The following is a 25,970-nucleotide window of genomic DNA, read 5'->3' as shown; positions in this document are numbered from 1 at the left end:
ATAGCAAGTCTTCCTCAAGCAAGACTAGAGACCTTAAGGAAACATGTTAATACATATCCTTAGTCTTCATGCACTTCCAGTCAAACTAGATCTGCAACTGTTGTGTTTCTTGGCAGCTTCCATAGTTCTAGTTCCTTTGGCATGATTTCACAAGAGAATACTACAGTGGACAGTAGCACTACGGTGATCGATAAGACTTTAGTTTAGTCAGTGTCAACTCCCATTCGCATCACAGCAATTTGCAGATGACACATAGCATGGCGGATTTATGTGGATGTTTCTCAGGGCTGGCCTTCATACTCCCTTCCCCCAAAAGCCACAGAGGCCAACCTTCACATCAGTGTCTTAGAAATGAGAGCAGCTCTATATGCGTTGCAGGCATTTCAAGATGTTATCCCTCTAGAGATGGTTACAATTAAGATGGATAACATGTCAGTAGTCTAGTACATTAACAAACAAGGGGGAACCATATCTTACCCACTTTGCAGGGAGGCAGTGAGAGTGTGGCAATGAGTGTTCTCTTCAGACCACTTTTTCTTGGCAATGAATATTCCTGGGATGACCGGCGGGCTAGCAGACAGACTAAGCAGGTCCATTTTAATCCCTCACAAGTAGTCTCTTAATCAGTCAATGTCAGGCTTGATATTTCACCAGTGGGGTCAACCGTGCTACAACCTTTTTTGCCTCTCCCTTCAATACCAAGTGCAGTTTATGAATGGAAGAGCAAGGTGGTCATCATTGTCCCATTCTGAGCTCGCCAAGTGTGGTTCTCCTTCCTATGGCCTCATCTTCTTAATCCTCCATGGGTGTTGGATCCTCTTCAGGACCTTCTGTCTCATCCATCTTGGCTGCCTCACTTAAACATTTTATCCCTTAAATTGACTGCATGGTTCTCCAATTCCATTGATGGCTAGAAGTTCCAGGCTTTCCTCCCTTTTTCAACACATTCTTATGTCATACTAAGAAGCTAAGAAGCTCCAGTAGGAAACGTTATAGAAGTAAATGGAAAAGATTCTCTATTTGGGCCCCTCAGAAACAGTTGGACCCCTTTTCCATGCCTATTCCAGCTATGCTCGATTTTCTAGCTTCCATCTTCAATGAAGGAGCTAGTTATTCAGCTGTTGCATGCAATTGGCTGCCATCTCAGATTTTCACACTGGTGTAGAGAGTTCTTCATTAGCTTTTTTAAAGTTATGTAAAGCCTTCCTTAAGGCCGGATCTTCCTGCTCCTCTTTCCAATAAAAGATCCTGTATCTCCGCAAGAACTTACGCTGGTTCTTCAGGCCATTACTCAGTCCCCCTTGGAACCATCAACAAAAACTGAGTTAAAATTGTTGCCCTAGAAAATACCTTTTTCTAGTGGCCATTACCTTAAGTAGATCTTTTTTTCACAAAGACAGGGTGTCATTTCGGCCTAACTCTCCCTTTCCACCTAATGTGGTATCAGAAACTAACCTCATCCAGTCAATCAACCTATCAGTCTCCTTTCCAAAATGTTCTAACAAGGGAAATGTATGCTTCATTTACTAGATATTAATATGCAGCTCAGATTTTAAATTCGCATAACTAAAGATTTCAGGAAGTCAGAACAACTGTTTGTATCCTTTTCTAAAGCTAAATTTGGCACAGCAGTGTCAAAAGTGACAATAGTCGATGGTTCACTGATTGCATCATCTTTATTTACAAAAACAAAGGCCTGTCATTACCCAAACATCCTAAAGCACAGCCCACCAGATCTATGGCCACATCATCTGCTTTTTGGTCAAAAGCATCTATAGATGACATCTGTGCAGCTGCTGCATGGTCCAGCGTTCATACTTTTATAGCTCATTACAAGTTGAACATATTATCGAGGAAGAGAACAGCTTTTGGCTTCTCAGTACTCCAGAATATCCTTCCTTGAGGATGACCCAAGATGACTAACTGAGCTCCAATCAGTTGAGGAACAGACAGAAAAGACGCCATCAGATATTATAGTTATGTACTCACCATAACTCTGTATCTATAGTGTCTGTTTTTGTCCTTCCTCAATTTCCCACCCACCATTCCCCCTACCCCTTTTGCATGGATATTTTTTTCCTGAGGGATTCTACTGAAAAATGTCTGCTGTTTGTGCTCCAGAGTTTCCTTCTCTGATTTTGTCATGTTTCCCATCATTTTACTTTTTGAATATTTATTCAGAAATACTATGGGCTGACTCTTCCATTTTTGGCATTGTATTGGATAACTTCAGGGCAGACTTGATCTGAGGTAACCGATATGTAGTTAGGTGATTATGGGTAAGGGGAGGAACTTGAGCTATGGAGCCTAAAGTCTGTCAAGTGGCTGAGGATGGATCCAAGACCCATCAGTTGAGGAAGGATAATAACAGACAGCACATGCAGAGTTATGATGAGTACATAACTAATATTTTCACTATATTGCTCTGCTACAGTGAATTATACCTTTAGACTTGGTGGCAAATGTAGTGGAGTCTCCATTTTTGTCAAGGAACAAATCACCCCCAAGTGGATTTCTACATGTTCTCAAACTGAACTCATTGACATACAGATCACTCTACATAGGATTAATTATCAACCAGTAGCTAGTTATACAACATCTTCTTTGTCCTCTGATGACCACATAAGGTTCATCATGCTAAATGATCTCCCTTTTAGCAAAAAACACCCTTATGAGCTATTTTAACTACCCTTCAATAAATTGTATCACCCATAACTCCAGTGTAGCATATCTCTAAAAATACCATGACTTAATAAACAAAATTTCCCTTGAGCAGCTGGCAAATAAACCACCTAGAGAACTCAGTATTCTTGACCTGATTCTTACAAATATGGCTGCCTTTTGCACTTGTCTTCTGGTGTCTCATTTCCCAGTAAAGTCTAACCATAAATTTGTGACTTTCTCCATTTAACATACAACAGTTCCTACATCAAACTCCACTGAATTTAAGGACTGCAAGCATGCCATCCTCAACCTACTCTGTGACAAAATATCAAAATTCATTTATCACCGCACCACCTCTGACCTTGATACAGCACCAAGATTCTTTACCGAATTCTATACCCATTTATGAAAATGCGTTAAGCTAGCAATCCCTACCAGAACTAAGTATCATGAAAAATTCAAATACAAGTCAGCCTGTTGGTTCACTGCCATTAATAAACTTTACAATGGAAGAAATAAACTCCTTAAATTATTTAATAGATCCAGAACCCCTCTTTTCAATGATAATATCAAAACCATTACAAAAAGAATAAAACCTGAAGAACTCAATCAGAGGAACAAAAGAAGCCCATGAACCTAGTCTGGGCACTGAAACCAAATATAATTATAAATCCATTTTTATCTTCATCAGTAAACTAAAACATGATACCCTACACATCTTGGAATTTATTCATAACGATACTTTCAATTCTGACCCATAACGTTACTGATATCCTTGCAAAAAAAAAAAAAAATAGAGCCAGCTTTACCCTTGAGATTTGTATGCAAAATCCCAAAATATCTGAATCCCTTACTCCATCAATTATCTATAAAGATCATTACTAAGAAGAAAAATACTTCCTCTGTGAAACCTGATGATATACCTGGATGCTTAACTAGTAATGTTAAACATACCCTTGCAGACACACTTTTTAAACTGTCTAAGTTTAGTTTAACTTTTAATTTTGTCCCTGATGAGTGGTATAATGAATTAGTGTTGCTTTTCCATAGGGGTGGCCTTATAATCGACTCAGGCCATAGGTAGTTACAGGCCTATCAACCATACAAGCCTATTCTGGAATATCAATAATTTTCTTAGACTTGGCCCTCAACTGTTTAGCTGTGTGAAGAGCAGATCTTGTCTGTTTAACCTAGTACACTTCTTTGAAAGGGTTATAGAGGATGTAGATGGTGTCTATGCAGTGCATATGGTGTATATGTATTATACCAAGGGAAACAATAAAAGAAGTAAATTTAAATAAAAAAAGTTTAGTATTGAACTTGTCAGGGTTGAATACTTCTGAAACTGTTATTTCTCTCCTAAATTTAGGGCTAAAATTCATACCTACGACTTTGCCAAGGTTGCATATACTTGAGTGAATTGTTTCAACTAAGTAGAAAATTACACTTAATTGATTATTTTAGTAAGCAAAATAATGAACAAGGACAAAGTGCTGATGAAAGTATAAATTATTCTTTTTATTCATGTGTTTCTAATAATGATGATATGGGGGAAGACCAGATAAATGCTTATAGTATACTGAAAAGAGAATCAATCAAAGTAAATCTTTGTTTATGCCTCTGTTTGTAAATGCGAATATACAAAGTTTTATTTCTGTCTTGACTTTTGTAGTAGAAAAATTGTATTTTGATTTTATTCAAGACAACAAAATATCATATACAACCTGACAAGAGAACAATGGTTAGCCTTTGAGGCATTACGTGCAGACAAAAGATTGGTAGATAAACGATCAGATAAGTGGAATCAAATCGTTATTCTGAATCATGTGCAATATATGAAAATGTGTCTTGCTCATTTGGAAGATAAGGAAGTGTATGAAAAATGTGATATAGGAAATTATTATGAAGCTATTAAGAAATATGAGTTATTGCTTCAAAAAGGCCTGCGCCTGGGATATTTTACTAGTAATGCTTTAAAAAAAAGTTTGGTATAGACAAAACATGCATAGCTTTATTTTACTGTTTGCCTAAAACACATAAGGGCATTCAGAATTTGAAGGGCAGGCCAATAGTTTCAGCTGAGAAATATTTTTTGAAAAATCTGTGTGTATTACTGCATGAATATTTAAAAACTTATGTGTTTGCCTTACCATCATATATTAAGGATAGTCAGGATTTTCTGAAGAAAATTAGTAAAAATGTTTAGAATAAGAATATGCATTGGTTATGTCTAGACGTTAAAAGCTTATATGCCAGTATTAAACATAAGGATGGAATAAGAGCACTTTTCTATTATTTGGGAGACTCCCCCCTAACCCATTTCATCATAGAACTTTTAGATTTTTGTCTTAAAAATAATTTCTTTATATTCAATGGGAGTGTTTATCACCAACTACAGGGAGCAGCAATGGGGGCAGCATTTGCCCCATTGTATGCAAACATAATAATGGACAAATTTGAAGTAGTGTGTGTATATATATATATATATATATATATATATATATATATGTGTATATGTATATATATATATATATATATATATATATATATATATATATACGCACATAATTTTTACCAATCAAGTGTTACAATATTTCAAATTCATTGATGATCTGATTTTTTTTGTGTAAAGAGAATATGGAAGAAGCCCAATTGTTTGTAAAGGATTTACAGGTTAACAGTTTTGGCTTTAACTGCGATGGGGAAGGAAGTTATGTTTCTGGATATAGATGTTAAGTGCCTAGAAACTGCTATCCATAGAAAATTCGACCAGAATAATGCATTTCTCTTTGGAACTAGCTGCCATCCACAACATTTAATGTCAATACTGCCATACAATGAACTCTTAAGAATTAAGTCGATTGTGTAGCTCTGATAGTGTATTTGAAAAGGAGCTAACACTAGCAGAAAATATGTTTCTGGAAAGGGGGTATGAAGAAGGGATGGTGAAAGAATCCAAGGAGAAAATATTAAGAGGTAGCTATAAAAAGGCAGACATAAGTGAAGAAAGTGTTTCAAAAAATTTGAGTAAGATTGGAAAAAGAGAGGCAAGTAAGGAATGTTTATATAATAGTAATTAAAGAAAGAAGAACAGTGAAAAAGGTAGGGAGGTATACTTTGCAACTACGTATAATATCTTATCAAGTGTTATAATAAGAGAAGTTAAAAATTATTGGTCGATGCTAGTGAAAGATAAGGATTTAAAATATTTACTTCAGAAATATGTAAACATCTCTTATAGGAGAAGTAGAAATTTAGCAGACATGGTGGTACGTGATCGTTTTTAGCCACCAGATGTCACTGTAGGTACTAATCCTAGTGTTAGTAATCCAGGTACAAAAATTTGTAATAAATACTCCATTTGTAAACACGGATCTGCGGTGGTGGTGCTGCGGTAGCATTGTCGCCTCACAGAAAGACGTCCTGTTCGATTCTCAGCTAGAGCGTCTTCAGTGTGGAGACATGCGTGAATGGGCGTGCCTTCATTGAAAGTTGTGCATCAGGGCTGGCAACTCTGCACGTAAAAATCTACTGCCAATCATTAACGGACCGGAGTTCCGCTGTGGCAACCCCTAACTGGGAAAAGCCGAAAGACACAACAACAACAACTCCATTTGTAAACACGTTGAAAATACATTTCTGAAGATAAATAATATAAAGTTTGCCCCTAGAGGATTGTTTATATGCAACACGGAAGGGGCAGTTTATGCCCTGAAATGTGGTTGCAATCTATATTATATAGGGGAGACAGCCAGAACCTTTAAAACTCGCTTGCAAGAACACATTCATGATATTAAAAATCATAAGTTTGATAGCCCCTTGGGGTATCACTTTGCTTCTGCACATAATTCAAGTCCAGAGAGCTTAAATGGCTGTATTTTAGAAAAAACAGAAATGTCATTAGGTGAATGTGGGGATATTAAGGACAAACTGCTTAGGAAAGAAACTTTTTTTTTATAACACCTTGGAACCCTTTGGGTTGAACAAAGAATGTAACTGGAAATATGTTATTTGAATTGATTGATTGATTGAATGATTGATTTACTGAATTTTTTATACTATTTAAGATGAGATGATGATTGTGAATTTTATACTCGAAGGCTTGGAGCTGAAGCACTGTCTGAATAAATTTGGTGAGCTTTTGAGATTCGTGACTTGAGTTGGTTGTTTTTTTTTTACTGTTTTCTCACTGCTTATTGTTGTGGTCTCCATATGGTGTATATGACCTGTCCTTTGGCACCATTCCCTGTGCTGGTACCATACAAAAGACAATTGCTTTATAAATGATTAATGTGTGGTAAAATGAATAGTAAACTGGCTAAAAGACATAACTCACAGAATGCAAATTGCAGATGCATCCTCAGAAAGTATGAACGTGACTAACAGTGTCCCTCAAGGCCCAGTGCTGGGACCTCTCATTTTTGGTATTTATTTCTGAGACCTCCAAGCAGAGAATCAAGTCCTTTGGCCAACAAAATTAACAAATGACTGCAAACTTGAGGTTGCTGTTAAGTCACCTTATGACAGCCAAGCTCTCTAGAATAAACCATTCCTGGTAAACTTTCTGTGTACTAAAATCTACTCAAACAAAATGCTAAAAAGTATAGTATCATCACTTTTGGTAGACAGTCCCTCCCTCAGCATACTGTTGACAAAGCACTACTACAAAATTAAAATGTAGTCAGGGACCATGGTGTGACGATAGGATGTATTGCCAGCTATTCCAGGGGAAGTAGGGCAGTGGATGTATAATATATGCCAGCACAATTAACTGGAATTTTGTAAAGAATTATATGTCATTTGTATATCAAACTGATTTATACAGATGCTTGTGTTGACAAATGTATTTGTAAAGTTGATTGTGTTAAAAATGTACCAACAGTGTGCCCTGCTGGACAGAAAAAGAAACACACATGCATTACTGTAACTGTTTAAATTTATATGTTTTAACAGAGGATACTAGAAGATAAGTGGTTAATCTCAAACTTTGAAATTTTTTCTGAAATTAAATTACTGGGCTAGGCCATAAAGATGTTATCTCACAGTTCTGAATGAAACCAGAGATGCAATGCCTGTAAGAAGTATGGTATATTAGCTCTGTAAGAAGAGTGAAAGTGTTTTATGGTTTTATAGCTTCCAGATGCTATAACACACATCAGCAGAGTTCTGTCTGTGTGTATGGTAACACATATGTGCTAAATTCTGGTTCAGTTTCTAGCAATGGGATAGCATGTGAACCAGAAGTCAGATGACCAGATATATGTGATGTCATTCTGTAATCTAGGACAAATATGATATTTTAATACCAGGTGAGACTGAAGTCTTAAAGCAGTCTGTTCTTGGAACCTGACAAATAAGGACCCCCCCACCTATTTCATCTTGCCTTGCTCTAGTAAGTGACTGGGGAATAGTAATTATTTAGATCAGGCGGGAAATATAGTAAGAATAGTTAAATATTGTTTTTCTGTATCTGTGTGAATCTATTCATCTGTGTTATTTTAATATTTCCTGTGAATGAAACTCTGGTGTTTATTGTATATAGATACTTAGTATTTTCATGTTCCTTTATTACTTATTATTAAATATATTTAGACTTGTCTTTGTGGCTGGTCATTTAGAGAATATTTTAAATTTTGAGAGTACTCATATCTATTTGGTAACTCTGTGGCTTCTCCTGAAAACCTTACTGCTTTGGTCAAACACTATCATTTGTATTAATATTAATTTCACTTAGTATAATTGGGTACCCTTGTAAGAGCCTTAGGGTAGCTGGCTTTGGAGTGTCTGGTGGCAGTGTAACTACCTTATAGTCTGGGCAGAAGAAGGCATAACTAATAAATATGTGCCAGCCTTTCCTAGGTGTGTGAGTGTGTGTGTGTGTGTGTGTGTGTGTGTGTGTGTGTGTGTGTGTGTGTGTGTGTGTGTGTGTGTGTGTGTGTGTGTGTGTGCCCGTGCACGTGTGCAAATCAGATCTCAGCCAGTGTGTGTATCAGCTGCTTGGAGTGGGGACACAAAGCACTGGTTTTACAGAAAGGGTGCTGGAGGACGTGGCTTGGACACTTGGCTGAGGACTCATCTCTGCAACTTTGCCAGTGGGAAGTCTCACTGGGGATCTGGAGAGAGAGGGAAAACCAGCCCCTGGACTGAGTGAGTTCTCTGTGTGCTCTTAAGGGAAACTGTGCTTGATGCTGAGAGGTACATCTGGAAATAGTGTGTGTATCTATTTTTCTTTCAAGTGAATGTCCCTCCGGTGCCAGTGATGAGGATTCGGGCTCCTAGATTACTGGGGATGTCAGACAATGGTGATAATGGTTGTCAGGAAATCCTTTTAGTTAGCCCAGCTAATTGTCAAAGGACTGTAATCAAGGTCTAAATAGGTAATTACTATCTTATACTCTGCATTGATCAGGCCATTTGTCAAGTGCAGCACCCCTTTTATGATGTCTGTCACAAAACTGGAATGATCCCAAAGGTTCCTAACCAAAAAAAATAACAGGTCTAAAGTCCCTCAGCTATTAAGAGAGGCTGGAAGCTTTTCCATTTTATTCAGTGCCTTATAAACTATTGAGGGAGGCCTTGCCTTTGGAAACTCATTTGTCTTTGCCATCTTGTATCTCCACAAGATCAGTAACTTCACGAATGATAGATTCAAGGACAATGTTTTCCAAAGTATAAAGTATAGTGAGGGAACACATTTATAATCCACACCTCCTAAATCTCTGAAATAAACTTCCCCTGTATGTTAAGCACAGCAACTCCCTATCTTTTTTTAAACATAACCTAGATGACTGGATGAGTATCTGAATTTACTCTGAGATTGAGGGCAGAAACCTCCTGGAGAAAGGAAGTTCAGCCTGAGAGAGGGTATTAGTAAAGTTTGAATGTCCATAAGACTCAGTAGGCTTGGAATATCAATGAATCGTTGAATCTATGATATGTTTTCAGTTATTTGGTGGCTGTAGATATATTTTATGTTGGGATTTTATCTCTTTTGTGATCTTATGAACTTTCTTCAGGGTCTTTCAAATCTTTAACCACAACTGTAATATTGTCACATAATTCAGCAAGCAATTAATAACACATTACCTGAAAATATATTTTTTATGTTTTTTTTCATTTTATGTAGCGCTTGCACCTCAGTGAAGATGTGGCTGGAGCAACATTCATGGCAGCTGGAAGCTCTGCTCCTGAGTTGTTTACATCTGTCATAGGTAATTCATTTACTTTGTCTTTTGCAAAAGACTGAACCAAAACATGCATTTCTGGGGTATATGGTTGAAGCATATATGACAATTGATAATTTGATCATCAAAGTCAATTAAATGATAATGTACACTTTGGAAAACATTGTAACTGGACTAGCTAATAAATCCATAAGCTTTATGCCTGTAACTGATAAAAACTAGCACACAGAAAAGATTACTCTAAATTCAATATTGTTAAAACGTTGTATAGCAGGAGTCTGCATTTAAGTGATGAGTAACTCATAGAACAAATGTCTGGAGGGGTACTGAGAAAAACAATTTCAGTAGAATGCATTTCTGAAAATCCACAGCTCGATACTTTTACCTATCTAGATTATTTTTATTGTCTGTGTTAGAAAGTAACAAGGAATATGTAGGTGTTTGATCTGAGACTTTAGTGATAACAAGTGCGGCTGATTCAGAATGGTTATCATGAGATGTAAACCTGGTGTAGGCCTCACATTAATCATTTCTGATTCAGGGACAGCCTTATCATGGTGCTTCGCTATAACATGGGCTGTTTCTGAAGCCTACTGCAAATGCTAATGAGGGGTTCCAGGGACTGCGGCTTATGATTATTAGCCATGTGGAAGATGCATTTTTGGCAGCCGGCACTTTTCCTGACAATCAAACATCAGCTCCTAAAAAGTCTGATAAACTGTATAAAATGTCACAGCTCCATACGTTTCATATTTTCTAATCCCAGGGCATATCCTGTAGTAATTTCCTTGTCAAAGTCATCTTCTTCCAAACTGCTTTCAGCTACTATTCCTAATCCTTCTGTCAAACTGGTAAAGGTTTTAGACAAGTTTGGTAAAAACATTTTTCCCCCCTGGCTTTCAGAATTGTAAATTGTCCACTGGTTTACATGTTTTAATTGCTGATCTCCTTCCTTCAGCTGCTAAGGCATCTCTGTGTTCTCTGGTGTATGCCATGTCTCAGGTAATCAAACATTATTTGAAACGTACTTATGGCACTGCTGATGTTGTTTCTAGAGCTGCTATCATTGGCTCTATTTTGAGAAAACTTGCTTGGTTATAGTCTCAAAATGTACAAGAGGATGTTATAACTGAAGTTTTAAATGCTCCCCTGGATAAAGAAGTGTTATTTCATCCTTCCTCTACCAAGGTGCTTAAGAGGTTTGACTAAAGGAGAATGTTAATTCAAGGGGTTAGACAGATTTTTCAGCCCTCCCTTCCTGAATATAACATAGTCAATCTTCTTTTCTAGTTCAGGTTTCTTGTTTAGGAAGTAGAACAAGTGTACCCAACAAGAGTCAGGCAAAAAATAAATAAATAAAAACAGTGGCATAGAGGTTAAAAGATGAAAGGTGGATCCTCCCAGAACCAATGAGAACCTAAAAAACAAGCTGTCTGTCTGCCAACTCAAGATTTGCTCCCCTTTTCCCCACCCTGACAATCCTGTAAATCTGTCCCAGTGTTTAGGTCTTCAGTATCCTCTGTGACACCAGACAACCTCAGATAGCTAGGTATTGAAAATCATTCTAATAGGTTGCAAGCTGGCAATGGGTGTTCCTTCCTCATTTTCACCAGATTCTTCCAATCAAACTGGTTGGTTCCTTCCTGTTCTGAATCAGATACTGCATTAGAGGGCAATATACCCTGCTCCTTCACATCAAACTAAAAAGGGATTTTATTCAAGCATTTTTTCCAGTGCCAAAGAAAGAAACAGCATGCAGACCTGTCCTAGACCCTTCTTTTGTAAACCTTCACATAATAGTTCCAAAATTCAAACTGCGTTCTTGATAGTCTTGGTTACTCACTCCTCTTTCCAACTGCCAGTTTGCTAGCAATTTTGGATTTAAAGGACACTTACCATCACATTCCTGTCAACATTATTTTCAGGGGCTTTTTGCATTTCTCTGTGTCTGGATTGCATTTTCAGTCTGTTTGCCATTTGGGCCATCTACAATCTCAAGAGTGTTTGTAAATTGTTTGGCTGCTGCAAAAGAGTATTGCTGACTGAAAAAATGAACATTTGCCTTCTTTAGATGATTGATTTTTTTGCATGTTCTCCTAGAGCTTGTAAAGAATCTGTGGCTTTGGAAGTAAACCTATTTTTCAGCCTAGGATTTCAAGTGAACAGAAGGAAATCTTTCCTCATTCCCTTTCTCAGATAGTGTTTCTAGGATGGCTTGCGGATACAACATTTATGATGGCATTTCTTAATCAAGACAAACTGGAAAGCTACAGGAAACAATTTCTGACACTTTCATACCAGACACAGGTATCAGTCTGAGAATATCTCAGAATTCTACATTTGATGGACTCAACTATTCTTATGGTTTCCATGGCCAGACATGACACAAAAAAGATTCAGTGATCGGTCAAATCTGGGTGCACTCCACACCAGCATACTCTATCATTTCAAATTCCAGTACTGGTAATTGCAAAAATGGAGTTAAATTGGTGGGTGAATTACTTGTGTCTCAGCCCAGATTTTCCCTTCTCCCTGCCAACCTTCACTCTGTAGCAACAGACACTTTACACCAGAAATGTAGCTAGGGTGAGGCAGATGGGTCAGATGCCCTAGGTGCACAGTTATAAAGGGCAAGATTGGCAGATGCATAAATTTCTATATCCCCATTTCTGAATGCCATTATGGAAGTACTGCTTTTGCACCCAGGACAGATGCAAAGTGCTTGCTTCATCTCTTTGTGTGTGGTATAACTCTTTGCACAACATACTGCTCCTTGGAGATAGTTGAGGAACACCAGGATGGAGAATGAGTTTTCTTTTTATTTCTTCTCAGCCTAAGGATGAGGGGCATCACCTCAAGGACTGGCAATGGACATTAGATAAGGCATCTATGGCATCTGCTTCAGACTGCTTCATACTTTGCTTGAGGAGCTGTGACTGAGGGAGTGAAAGTGCAGATTTTATGGAACAAACAAGACAAGCTGTAAGATATAAATATCAAGAAAATGATGGCTCTGATAAATACTGTTCAATCTCTGAACCATCTTGGGACTCCAAGCCCTCTTTTAGTAATCACAGATAAAACCACAGTGATGTGGTACATAAACAAAGAAATGACCACAAACTTTCTCATGGAATGGACTTACATTTCACTGCCTGAATGATAGAATTCTAATATCTTTTAGGCCTTTACACCTTTGCATTCTAGGGAAGTACAGCAGGTATTATATGATGCAAAGAAACCTGTAAATAGAAAATCATATATGGATAAGTGGAAAAGATTTTCTAGTTGGTGCCAGTCGAAGAGCCAGGATCCTATTAAGGCTTAAATGCCTGTGATTTTGCATTATTTACATTAGTTATTATTTTATGGTCTTTCTTATTCTTCTATCAAGATTCATCTCTTAGCCATTTCCTGCTTTTTTGCCCCTAGATCCCCCCTTTCTTCCCTACCTCTTGTGAAACAGTTTTTTTTTGAAATGGGAGTTAAATATCTGCCACTTAGTTGACAGGTGGCCCCTTCTTGGGATCATCATTTTTTTATTAGAAAATTTTCTATTAGAAAATCTCAACAGGGTTTCTTTTGGACCTGCTCACGTGGCTTACTTGAAGTTCTTAAACTTGGATAGCAGTGTTACTGATTGCTGTTGACTTCTGTAAGAATAGTATCTCAGTTAAAAGTCTTATGGTGAATCACCCGTCTCATTTTTCACAAAGATAGGGTAACTTTGAAAACAAATCCTTCGTTTATGCCCAAGGTCATTTAAGACTTTATTCTAAGCCAGGCTATTCTTCTCTCTGTTTCTTTCATGATCCAAAATAATGAGGGAAAATAATTCTACACTCTGGATGCCCATGCACAGCTCATATACTACATTGACACAACAAAGACCTTCAGGTCTTCTATTCAATTCTTTGAGTCCTGTGAAGATGAGAAAAGGGGGCAACCAGTATCTAAAGAAATTATTTCTGAATAGTTGTCACATGTTTTCTTTTATCTAATGTTACCATAACAAAACACATCTAGGCAAAGATAGGGCCCACTGTTACAGGGCCCTGGCTACTTCTGTGGCTTTTGGAAGTATGCTAGAAACAGCAACTTGGTCATTTGTACACACCTTTATCAAGCACTACATACTAGATTCCTGTGGGGTCTGATCCATCTTCCTCCTCCTTTACTTACTCATTTCTGATATTTGTCCTGTATAGCTTAGGCTACTGCAGCAGTGATGTAATGGTGAACATAGTACAGTTGTATACATAAACTTACCATGACAGTAAATATTCAAAGAGATCACTGCTACAGTAGCCTTTCCCATCCTTCATCCCTAATTTTTTTTGCTAGTTTTATGCCATGGTGTAGGATTTTTGTTGGTCTGGTTCCTACTGATCAGGGCTCTTGTCCCCTTTTTCTGCGGTATGAAAGCTCAGAAGTTTGAGCACACTAACCACTGCCTTTATACTACTTTCCTTTCACATGTGCAGATGACAATGGCCAGGGTGTGTCAAGGAGTCCCAAAAACATTGGAAGCTGGCCAGTTGGTTTGATCCTTGGAAGGACATCCCACATAGCTTAGGATACTGTAGTAGTGATCCATTCATATATCTACTGTTATGGTACGTTTACTTACACAACTATATTATATCATGCTTTAAAAGCACTTAAAAAGATTCAAGAGATGGTAGACAGTCGTAAATGCTTTGCGAAGGGTGGTCTGCACCTGCCCCCCAAGACTTTTGTATATTGGCTAAAACCATGTCCACTCCTATAGTGTCATCAAAAGCTTCCAAAATAAAACAGAGTCTGGATAACATCTCTACAAATACTCCTTCTCTGGAAATCATTGATGTCAGTAGTTAAGCAAGGATGAGGGTGAAAGGGGCCATTGCCCTGGGTTGAAAGTGTTAATGGTGGGTTCGAGACGTGAAGAAGTGTCTGGATTCTTTTTTTTTTTTTTTTTTTTTTTTTTTTGATTTGTTTGAAGAGCTGAGGAGGTATGTACAGTGGATATAAAAAGTTTACACACCCCTGTTAAAATTCCAGGCTTTTGTGATATAAAAAAAAATCATTTCAAAATTTTTCCCACCTTTAATGTGACCTACAACTGTATAATTCAAATCTGTTAGGGGAAAAAATATAAAAAATAAAAAAGTATAATACACTGATTGCATAAGTGTGAACACCCTTAAACTAATACTTTGTTGTGTGTGCACACCCTTAAATTAATACTTTGTTGAAGCACCTTTTGATTTAATTACAGCATTCAGTCTTCTTGGGTAGGAGTCTATCAGCAAGGCACATCTTGACTTGGCAATATTTGCCCACTCTTCCTTGCAAAAGCACACCAAATCTGTCAGATTGTGAGGGCGTCTCTTGTACACAGCCTTCGTATGGTCACCCCACAAATTTTCTATTGGATTTCGGTCTGGGCTCTGGCTGGGCCATTCCAAAACTTTCATTTCTTCTGGTGAAGCTATTCTTTTTTTGATTTGGATGTATGCTTGGGGTCATTGTTATGTTGAAAGGTGAAATTCCTCTTCATCATCAGCTTTGTAGCAGATGCCTGAAGGTTTTGGGCCAAAAGTGATTGGTATTTGGAACTGTTCATAATTCCCTCCACCTTGACTAAAGCCCCAGTTCCAGCTGAAGAAAAGCAACCCCAAAGCATGATACTGCCACCACCATGCTTCACCATGGGGATGGTGTTCTTTTGGTGATGCAAAGTTTTGTTTTTGTACCAAACGTACCTTTTGGAATTGTGGCCAAAAAGTTCAGCCTTGTTCTCATCAGACCATAACACATTTTCCCACATGCTTTTGGGAGACTTGATGTATTGTTTTGCAAATTTTAGACAGACCTGGATGGCTTTCTGTGTAAGAAAAGGCTTCCGTCTTGCAACTCTACCCCATAGCCCAGACATATGGAGAATACAGGAGATTGTTGTCACATGTAGTACACAACCAGTACTTGCCAGATATTCTGCAGCTCCTTCAGTGTAGCTGTAGGTCTCTTGACAGCCTCCCTGACCAGTTTTTGTCTTGTCTTTTCATCAAGTTTGGAGGGACGTCCAGTTCTTTGCAACTACATTGTTGTCGCATATTTTCTCCACTTTTTGATGATTGTCTTCACTGTGTTCCATGGTATATCCAATGCTGTGGACATTTTTTGTACCCTTCTCCTGACTGATACCTTTCAACAATGGGATCCCTTTGATGCTTTGTAAGCTCTCTGCAAACCATGGCTTTTGCTGTAGAAGGCAACTGAGTAAGACTGACTGCTGTAATTAAATCAAAAGGTTCCTCAACAAAGTATTAGTTTAAGGGTGTGCACACTTATGGAAGCAGCGTATTGTACTTTTTAAATTTTTTATATTTTTCCCCTAACAGATTTGTTTGTTGTTCATAGGTAGGTACTAGGCTATCAGCCCTGGGGCCTATACAAGCCCAGCCAAAAATGTACCTTGCCTTTTGCCACCCAAGAAAATTATTTTTCTGTGCCACTGTCGAGCAGAGTCACAGAAGTGATCCCCGGGGTGAATTTCCTATTTCCCATCCAAACATCGAGATTTTTCTTGAAGAGTGCTAATGAGGAGCTTTGTTTGATATAGATAGGTAGTTTATTCCAGAGCATGGGAAGTCTCTGGGACAGGAATCTATCCCTCCGGCATGTTAGTTTATTGTGGTGACAAGGTTTAGGTCCCTAGAGAACAGCTCTGGGTTTGACATAGCTTTGTATTTTAGGCAGAGATCACCTCTGAATAGGCGAATTGTACAGGTTATAGGTCACATTAAATGTGGGAAAAGTTTTGAAATGATTTATTGTTGTCTCTTTTTTTATATTACAAAAATCTGGCATTTTAACAGGGGTGTGTAAACTTTTTATATCCACTGTAGCTGCTGTAGAAAGCCAATTTTGCAAATCTATCATTTGGCTTGCTACAGTTTAAGCCAAAGTGCCTTTTTTTTTTTTTCTCTTCAGGGGTGTGTGAGTCTGTTGTAGAAAGTCGGTGCAAATGTACAGTGTAAGCCAAAGTACTTACTTTTTTTTTGTTCTTCACTTGAAGAACTCATGGGGCGGAGTGCTACATAGCTCTCAACCTTCCATGTCAGAAATGAGGAACAATAGCTCTTATAATGTGAAAAAATGTGCGAATGTGGAACACCTACTAACAGCTTGCTAACAACTTCAACTATGAAGGTCATGGGATGGTTAAAATATGCTGGTTTTACATATGAAAAAGATATTTTAATGAACTAATTTGATTCTTTTCTGTTTACCATAGATATCAGTTTAAAAAATTCCTAACATTGAATGTGTGACAGAGCTTTTTGATGTGGAACTTCGAGAAACATGCACTTTTTAAAACCCCAGATGAGGTACATTCCTTGCAATGAGGTACACTTGAGAGGTATGGAATGCTACATTAAGAACAGGCACCAGGCACTGGACAAGCCAGCTATGGCTCTGACTGATATGTTCACTCTCAGAAAGACCTAGTTCAAGACTATTGCCAGCACCCCACCAGTGCAGAGTTTTAATTTATACCACATGTCCAGGCTTACCGCAGTAGGTGAAGGCACTAAAGATACTGGTGTCTCAGCCTTCATAAAATAACACTTCATCTCCAGACCAATTGGACAAGATAACAATCTGGAACTCCTCCATGTCCAAATTACCATTAATAAAACCTCTTATCACATCATGGGTAACTGTAGGACCCCTCTGTTTCCCACTCAGCTCCTAACTTCTACCTAACTAGTATAGAGTCCATAAACATTACAATGAACATCATTCTCCTAGGGGACTTCAACTACCCCTGCATTAATTGGGATAGTCTAATATGTATCCTGAGACATTTCTGGACTTCATCAATGCAAACTCTCTGGACCAGTTAGTCTGCACACCAACCAGGGGTGATACATCATGGACTTGGTCCCTGCCAATTCTAACTCTTAACATAGTCAATCAGACCACAAATCAGTTACACTTATCGTAAGACTGAAACCAAGGCTAATCTACTGAAACTTTGTGATGACCTGGCTAAATTCAGAATCTCCATCCAACTCATTGACCTCTCTGCTTATACAGAATTCATTGTCATCATATGAATAGCTGCATAGATGCATCTTCCACCTCTGAAGTAAGTACATCATCAAATTAAATAATAAACCTCTGTGGTGGAACCCAGATGTAAACAGGCTGTAATAACAAAAGAAAAACAACTCATTCTACCTGAAATAAGTGTAACTCTCAAGATGCAGAAAGCTATTGCTAAACTTATCAGGGAACTCCAGACCCTGATAAAATCAAACAAAGCTAGATATTAGGTAAAAATAGCCACACAGGCAAAGTACAGCCACAAAACCTTCTTTAACTATGTCAGAAACCTTACAAAACAATGCCCAGCATTGCAGAGAGCTAATTGTAAATTATATCACATACTCGGACTCAGAGGACATAGCCAATCTACTAGTAGAAAGATTTAGCTCTGACCTCACCCCCTCTCTCCTTCTAGATTCCCAGATCTCTTTCTGTTTCTACACCCTTCCCTCAAATCTCCCATGAGCAAATATCCAAGGCTCTATTCAATACCAAGAAAACTGCTTCTTTGAGGAAGGATAACATACCAGGCTGCTTTCTGGCCAGCCTGAAAAAGGGCCTATCAGACCTCCTACAGAGACTATTCAATGTCAGCCTCCAAACTGACTTTGTGCTTGATAAATGCAACTGTCATCCCCTTGTGCAATGGTGGGGCGTCAATGGACAAAGGAAATTAGAGATCCGTAAGTCTGATCAACTTCATCTGTAAGGCCATAGAAGGGATCATTATCGAATTAATATATAAGTACATAGATAATGTACAAACTGTTAACCCAAACCAGTTTGAATCTGTCAAGAGCCAATACTGCTTACTTAACCTAGCTGACTTCCTTGAGAGGGTTACCAATGCGCTGAATGAGGTCATATCAGTACACACTGCATATCAGGACCTTGCAAAGGCTTTCAACACCATCCCACACTCAGATATAGATAATCTATTCCAGCTAAATGTTAATCCCAATGTAATATGTTAGATAACAAATTGTCTCACAAATAGAGCCCAATAGTTTAGGATGGGCTGCTCTACCTCCTCCAAAAGACCTTGTCACCCCAAGGTTCGCTCCTTAGGCCACTCCTCTTTCGCATTTACTTGTTGGAGTTCAGAACTACTGTTAAGGATTTATGGTTGAGCAAGTTTGCAGATGATTGTAAATTAGGTTCCATCATAACCTGCCCAGATGACACCAAGAAGATCCCCTAAGAGGATCTTTCCCTAACAAATAGCTGGTATTAAAACCATAGACTAAAACTAAATGCACAGTAGTATCCTTCAGCTAGCAGGACATCCCTTGTAAATATGACATTGACAACTCATCCCACAGAAAACTGATCCAGTATTTAGGAACCCAGGAACCTATGCAGACTAGAACTCTGCTTTGCTCACCAGGTATCCACTTTTATAAGAAAGTCCATTTTTATTGCATATTGTATTACTAAGAGTCCAGGGATGATATCATTCCACTGTATTCTGCACTCATCAGGCCAGTCATTGAGTATAATGCCCCTTTCAGTATGTACTTGTTCAAACATCTGACACAACTTGACCTGCAGTGCTTTCATACTAAGAAAATTGAGGGATCTGAATTATAAAAAAGTGTGTAAACCATCTCAAATCCTTTCTCTTCTTCTCAGTGTCATACAGACTACTGAGAAACCCTGCACAGCCATCACAGTACATCATCTGTTAGACATACTGCACATTCGCAAGTCCAACTGGGGCATAAGCAGCTGCCCAAGAAATCTAAATCTTTTTTGCAACATAAATAGAAATTATTGGAGGGATAGGTTTTTATCATAGAGAATACCATTTTTTTGGAATCAATTTCTCTCTCTTTAACTGTCTTAGAAACCTTAGAAACATAAAGCAAAGTACTTTTCTTACACTATTTAGACGTAATTTGGACGAATGGGTGGGTAACCACAAATTCATCCCTGGTTTAGTACCCTCGTCCCACATGCATGGGATGGGGCAACAAGTAAATATTCTGTTCATCTCTGGGTTATTCATACTTAAAATATTAGGGCTTAAAGTTCATGGGAATGCATGGCTAGCATTCTAAAGATCCTCAGAAATCAATAGCCTAATAAGAATTCATGAAACTTTGAGCTTCTTTATTATTAAGGTCTGTAATGAAAGAAAAAATATTAAATTTTGTATGAAATCTGATCCTACTAGAATATCTCATTAATGCTTATATAACTTTGCCAATGGAGTTATCTCTTTCATTTGTTTATACTTCCTACTTTGTCTCCTTTTCCTTTGCAAACCTTCTCTTAGCTGTCTTCTGCTCAATTGTTTTGCTTTTAATTTACTTTTTATTACACTGCTAATGCACAATTTGTTTACATCATATTGCTGTATTTTCCCAATGTTTATTGTATACATTACATGAAGAATTATGCTTTGGTATGTGTTGTTGTCCAGGTCAAGCTTGAAAATGGTGTTAGGACTAGTATACTTTCCTGGTTAAAATTGTCAAAAGAAATAAAGTAAATAAATCCACATTGCCTTTACATATAGGTCACACTTAAACATGCCAAAGAGGACCTTTAAAGTACTATTAGAATGCTTAATATTGCTATAGATACCAAATGAAATTAAATATCTTTCATCAGTTATGTTAGAAGAATCAAGGAATAATGTCCAACAAGCCGCTCAGTTTATCCATAATAGTGTCACACATTCTATTCTTAGATATATAGCCAATATATTAACAGCCACATTTAGTGCTAACTTTATCCCACCTATCCACTTTGTTTCCCCATTATCCCTAAAAATATAATTTCCCCTGAAATCACCCTGGAACAGGTCTTAGAATACCTTCTATGGCACAAGACAACATATCAGCCTGCATTCAAATCAATGCCAAATATATATTATCCAAGCATCTACATAAACCGCTCACAGAGCTTGTGTCTGATGCCTGAAGAACAACCTATGTGACTCCCCTACATAAGGGTACCCCTATCTAGACCTGGGCAATTACAGGCCCATCAGCCTCACCAGCCTTATACGCAAAACCATAGGACATATGATAACGTAACTCATTTATGCACACATAGGCAGCTTAACTGATTTGGATCTCAATCAGTTTGGGTTTGTGAAAGACAAGTCCTGCAGCCTGAACCTAGTAAGCTTATTTTTAAGATTATTGTGGCTGTGGGTAGTGGTGACTTCATAAATGTTGCTTATCTTGATCTGACCAAGGCTTTTGAAACTATCTCCTATTCTGGTATTATTGAACAATTAGACAAACTTAATGTAAACCCCATTGTCCATTGGATTACAAATTGGCTATCCAACAGATCCCAAGTTGTGAAAGTTACTGGTACTGTCTCTGAATGTAAAACTGTAACAAAAAGGGCACCGTAGACATCAATCCCGAGACCTATTTTACAGATATTCAAACTAATATTCCACAAGCGTGGTTGAACAAGTTTACTGATGATCGTAAGCAGGGCACTGTTATCCATTCCTCCGCTGATACAAAAAGTTTCTGCAAGTGCAGGGATATGAACACACCTGATGAACCACAAATGGTTTAAAGATAAATACAAAAAAATGCAGCCTAGAGTAGCATTCAGCAAGAAAAGGTACTCCCACTTCAAATAATATAAGTGGAGCTCCTCTTCAGACAGATGTGGTCATAAGAGGCTTGGACAGTTCTCTCTCTCTTATTGGTAATTATACAATAAGTCATAACTCTGCATAGGTATATCGGGATTTACCCATGGTTAGTGTGGTTTGATCAGTCTTCACCCTCATGATCAAACCACATCAACTGTGGGTAAATCTTGATATACCCATGCACATTCATGGATTAATGTTATTATATAATTGCATTATTTAAAAAAGAAATTACTTACCTTTCTGAAATAATGTACTTGTATAATAGCACTTCAGTCTTCTTCTATGTTGTCTTCCCTATACTGATGTTCTATGCATGTGTATGGGACTTATGTTCTCATAACTGCACAGTACATCAGTGCAGGAGAAGAGATGGTGAAAACAGAAACTTGGTTGCTATTTTTTTAACTATTAAAAAATAAGAGATTTATGAGGGACAGCACAAACATGTTATGAAATTCAGGTAGGTTTCTGTTTGTTTAGTTTTACAGAAATTAGCTGATTGTTCTTATAGTTTGCTCTGTCCTTCAGCATTTGCCTATAGAAAGTCTGGCCGCTCAAAGGTACTTCAGTAGCTGGACTTATTTCTCTTGGTATATTCCTGATTTAAAACAGGCACTCTGCTTGGTTGTCCAATTAGCATGCTTGTTTTTGCATAGTAATGAGCATTTATTTTATAATCTCATTTTTGCCACATTCAGGAGATCTTCCTAGCTCATCCAATAAATTTCAAAGAAATGTCTGCAAAATTCAAATAAGTCATTGTACCACTGTTCTCTTCCCTTATCAGACTCATCATTCAGTACAATATCCCCTCTCATATGTACAAATAGAAGTATATTGCTCACGTAGAAAGGTCCCAAAGATTTCTATAGTCCAGTAGATTAGCAGGACTCTCCATAAACTTAGCCTCCTACCAGCTACTTTGAGGTGACATTGTTTCACCTTTCATGTCAATCCTATTTGACCTCCTGTTTGTTTATTTACAAAATCAGTGGCTTTACAATAATCTAGGGATCTAAATCCACTCCAACAAATAAAACAAGACTCACTAGAGGGATAGGTTCCTAACTCAATGTATTCCCAGCCTATGGTATAAGTTACCACTACCCACACTAGGGACCTAAATTTACACCAGCAAATAAAGCAAGAATTGCTGTAGGGAAAGGTTTCTAACTCAACATATTCCTAGTCTATAGAATCTGTTACCATTATAAGATGCACAAAGTACTGCTTTGGCTACCTTTTAGGTTAGACCTGATGATTGGATGAGGACATACACATTTACACAAGGGTTATCATATACTGTCCTGTTCAGTTTGGGAGGTGAGCATTATGAAGTGCTTGAAAAGGGTGGCAAGAACTTTTCCACGTGTCTACTTGAGTATGATTAGGCATCCTATGGTCCTTATGATTGCTTGACTGGTACTGTTCCTCTGTTCCTATGTTTTTCTAGAGCCTTAACTTTCCACCCACATAAAAACAGATAGTATCAAAAACCCAGTTTTCCAGATGTATAAGTTAGTTTTCACACTAGTTTATTTACATGCTAGTCAACTAGAATTAGAGGACATAGTGTAGAAAATTGTTTCACAAAATGCAAGTTGCATTTGGTATGGTGTAAGTGCCAGTGCATTTGTATCGTGAAGTAATGGAGACTGATGTACAGGGATTGTAAAGTTGGCTGACTATACGTTCAGTGGAAACAGATGAGGAAAGAGAGGAACAGCAAGAGTGACAGAGTACAGGGAGGCTGTGTTGTGTAATGCAACAGATGAATGATGGTGCAAGCATTTTCTTAGCTGTGTTGGACTATCAACTGTTGTAAGCAGGAATATTTGTTAAACGTTAAAAATTAAAGTAAATTTTAGAAAATTAATCATTGGAGAGAAATTAGATTTTTTCCTGTGGCAAGATGTAACTTTAAGATTTAATTATTAAAGCAAGAAATTGGATGTCTATTGGAAATAATGCAGTTGCTATGAGCAATGATTAACAGGGGAGATCACCCCATTCATTAAGCTTTTTTCATAATTTAAGTGCTTTCAATAAGTGACCCGAATAGGTTATAATGCTCAGTAAATATTCAGATGGAATTTTTTCTTTTCCTTTTCTAAAGATCCGGCCTTCAATGTTTTTATCACCTTTCCAATATTCAAAACTTACTCGTGGTTGATGTAGATTTTGATTTCCGTTTTCTAGTAATATTTATTTTCATAGCCAATAGCATTAAACTTCACAAAAACTTACCACGTTTAAGCGATTTAGATCTTGTATCTCAGCTCAGAAAAATAATTTCCTTTGTTGCAGTCATATGGAGAGAAGGGTAACAGAATGAGATTAGGCCAAACGTAAGTTTGGACTGCAGGTAATAAGCTACCTTACCTACCAGGTGTTGATAACAGAGTATAGGTAAAGAGAATGGGCTAGGGAAGTGCTAAGAGAAATACCAGCTCTGGTTGAGTTTTAATTGCGTCTAGAACAGAAACTGCTGTCAAAAAGGGCTAATTAGTAGGGTGTATAAAATACTGAATGATAACTATATAAATCAGTCAGAAGTGTTTAGAAAAGATTAGGAAGAGAGAGAATTGAAAGGCAATATACAAAGGAAAAGTGGGAGCAGCCTTAGGCATAGGCCAGCTAGGCAGATGCCCAGGGTGCAGCTCTAGCAGGGGCACTTCTCCAGTATTTATTTTGTTTTTTGTAGTAAAGAAATAACTTATTTAAAATATGTTGAATGTATACAGGAAAAGCTGAAAAGTAAGACAAACTGTGAGAAAAAGGAAGAAAAAAGTAATCTGGATGATGTAGGTAGACTGGGATTGGAGCACTGGTTGCTGGTGGGGGGTGCTATAGAGCCCATTTGTCTAGGGAACCAGTTGACCAAAGGCCAGCCCTGGTGAGAGGACATTGGTAGGGCACCCAAATATGCAACAAATTCCAGTTGATGTAATATGTTTGTATGGAAGTGTTTGCATAGGTATTTTTAACACTGTGAGACTTCAGATAATTTTTCCTCAGTAAGATAACAATTATTACAGGTGTTTTGGGAAAGAGAAATGTAATTGGAAGCATGATTTTTGAATGTAATGAGCTGGCAGGGACAATTAAAAAAATCCCTATAGAGTACTTTTCAGATAGAAATGAATGGGATTTGTGGGAACAATGTATGCAGAATAATGCTTAGGAGGAGGAGTAAATTTTAAGAGAAGGCGGGTCTTGAATAATTTATGTATCATTGGATTGAATGATAATTGCTAAAGAAAACACATACAATGCATCAAGCTAATGGAAATGGTTAAAGTTGTTTGTATTATTCATTGTATCTGCATACGTCATTGATGAAAATGTATCTAGTTTATAAATGTGTTTAAAAAAACTATTCAGATGGCCTAGATAATAAAACCGACTAAGCATTTGTTTTTGTTATTGAATAATTGCTTTTGTTGGTATTTGGTGTATAAGATGATCAGTAGCATAACAAGAGTGGTGCAAATGGGACAGCTGCCCCAAAAGCAAAGTGTTAGAGGATACAATCAGGCAATCCTGATCCCTGAGTGCTTTAGCTCTCTGTGTATGGTCTAACTATAACAAATGCTAACTACAAATGTAATAAACAGTTTGCTACAGTTTAAAATGAAAAAGAGTTTTTCTTTCTTTTTTGTTTTAAACTAAATTAGAGTGCTGCAGCACTCCATGCATCGTGTAAAATGTAGCATCTGCTTACTACAAATGTTTCAAGCAGTTTGCTACTGCTTAAACAGGAAAAAGAGTTTTTTTCAAGTTAAATTTGAGTGCTGTAGTGCTCCATGCATGGTATAAACTGTAGAATCTGTTTACTACCAATCTGGCAAGCAGTTTGCTACAGTTTAAAAGAAATAAACAGCTTTTCTTTTATTGTATCTTTTTTTTTTTTTTTTTTTTATTTTACTGTACTTTCAGCTGGAACGAGGGGTATGGAATGGCATGCAGAAACAGGACCTGATTGGCTCCTGCATTTCAGAGGACTCATTAAGATCAACCAATAAGGAGTGCCAGATTGGGGAATGACTGCAGGCACTGGGTGAGTCAGCTATACCTCTGAAGACATGGACTACGATATTGGGATGTTCGTGTTTTGCTACGGGCTGGAACCATATGAATCACCAAGAAGACCACAGTAGTGGAAAATATTTACTCTTATATGTGTTAACATTCTACTTTCATGTTATTTTTAAATATCTATGCAACCTCGAAAAAGATTCAGTGCATATACAATTTCAGAAGAGAATGATTCACGCTGTGTTAATAAGTCCCCGGGATTCATGAACCTTGCGCCAGGCGCACGCATGGCGTAGGTGCCACAACGCCAGACATGGCGCGGCGATTCAGGTGCGATCCAATCCCGTGCACCA

The 25,970-nt window shown here is 37.7% G+C and overlaps 1 protein-coding gene across 1 annotated transcript in view; it reads left to right on the top strand.

Moving 5' to 3' along the window:
• Positions 1-25,970, top strand: part of SLC24A3 (solute carrier family 24 member 3) — a 2,031,466-nt gene that overhangs the window by 491,678 nt on the left and 1,513,818 nt on the right. Inside the window, exon 4 of the mRNA XM_044060155.1 lies at positions 9,791-9,875. Coding sequence (XP_043916090.1) covers positions 9,791-9,875 — 85 coding nt within the window. The remainder of the gene's footprint in view (positions 1-9,790; positions 9,876-25,970) is intronic.

Source organism: Protopterus annectens, chromosome 1.part2, assembly GCF_019279795.1.
Source record: "Protopterus annectens isolate FY-2018-M chromosome 1.part2, PAN1.0, whole genome shotgun sequence".
In the NCBI taxonomy this organism is placed as follows: Eukaryota; Metazoa; Chordata; order Ceratodontiformes; family Protopteridae; genus Protopterus; species Protopterus annectens.
The sequence above is the reverse complement of the archived record's forward strand: the minus strand, read 5'-3'. Positions and strand labels throughout refer to the sequence as shown.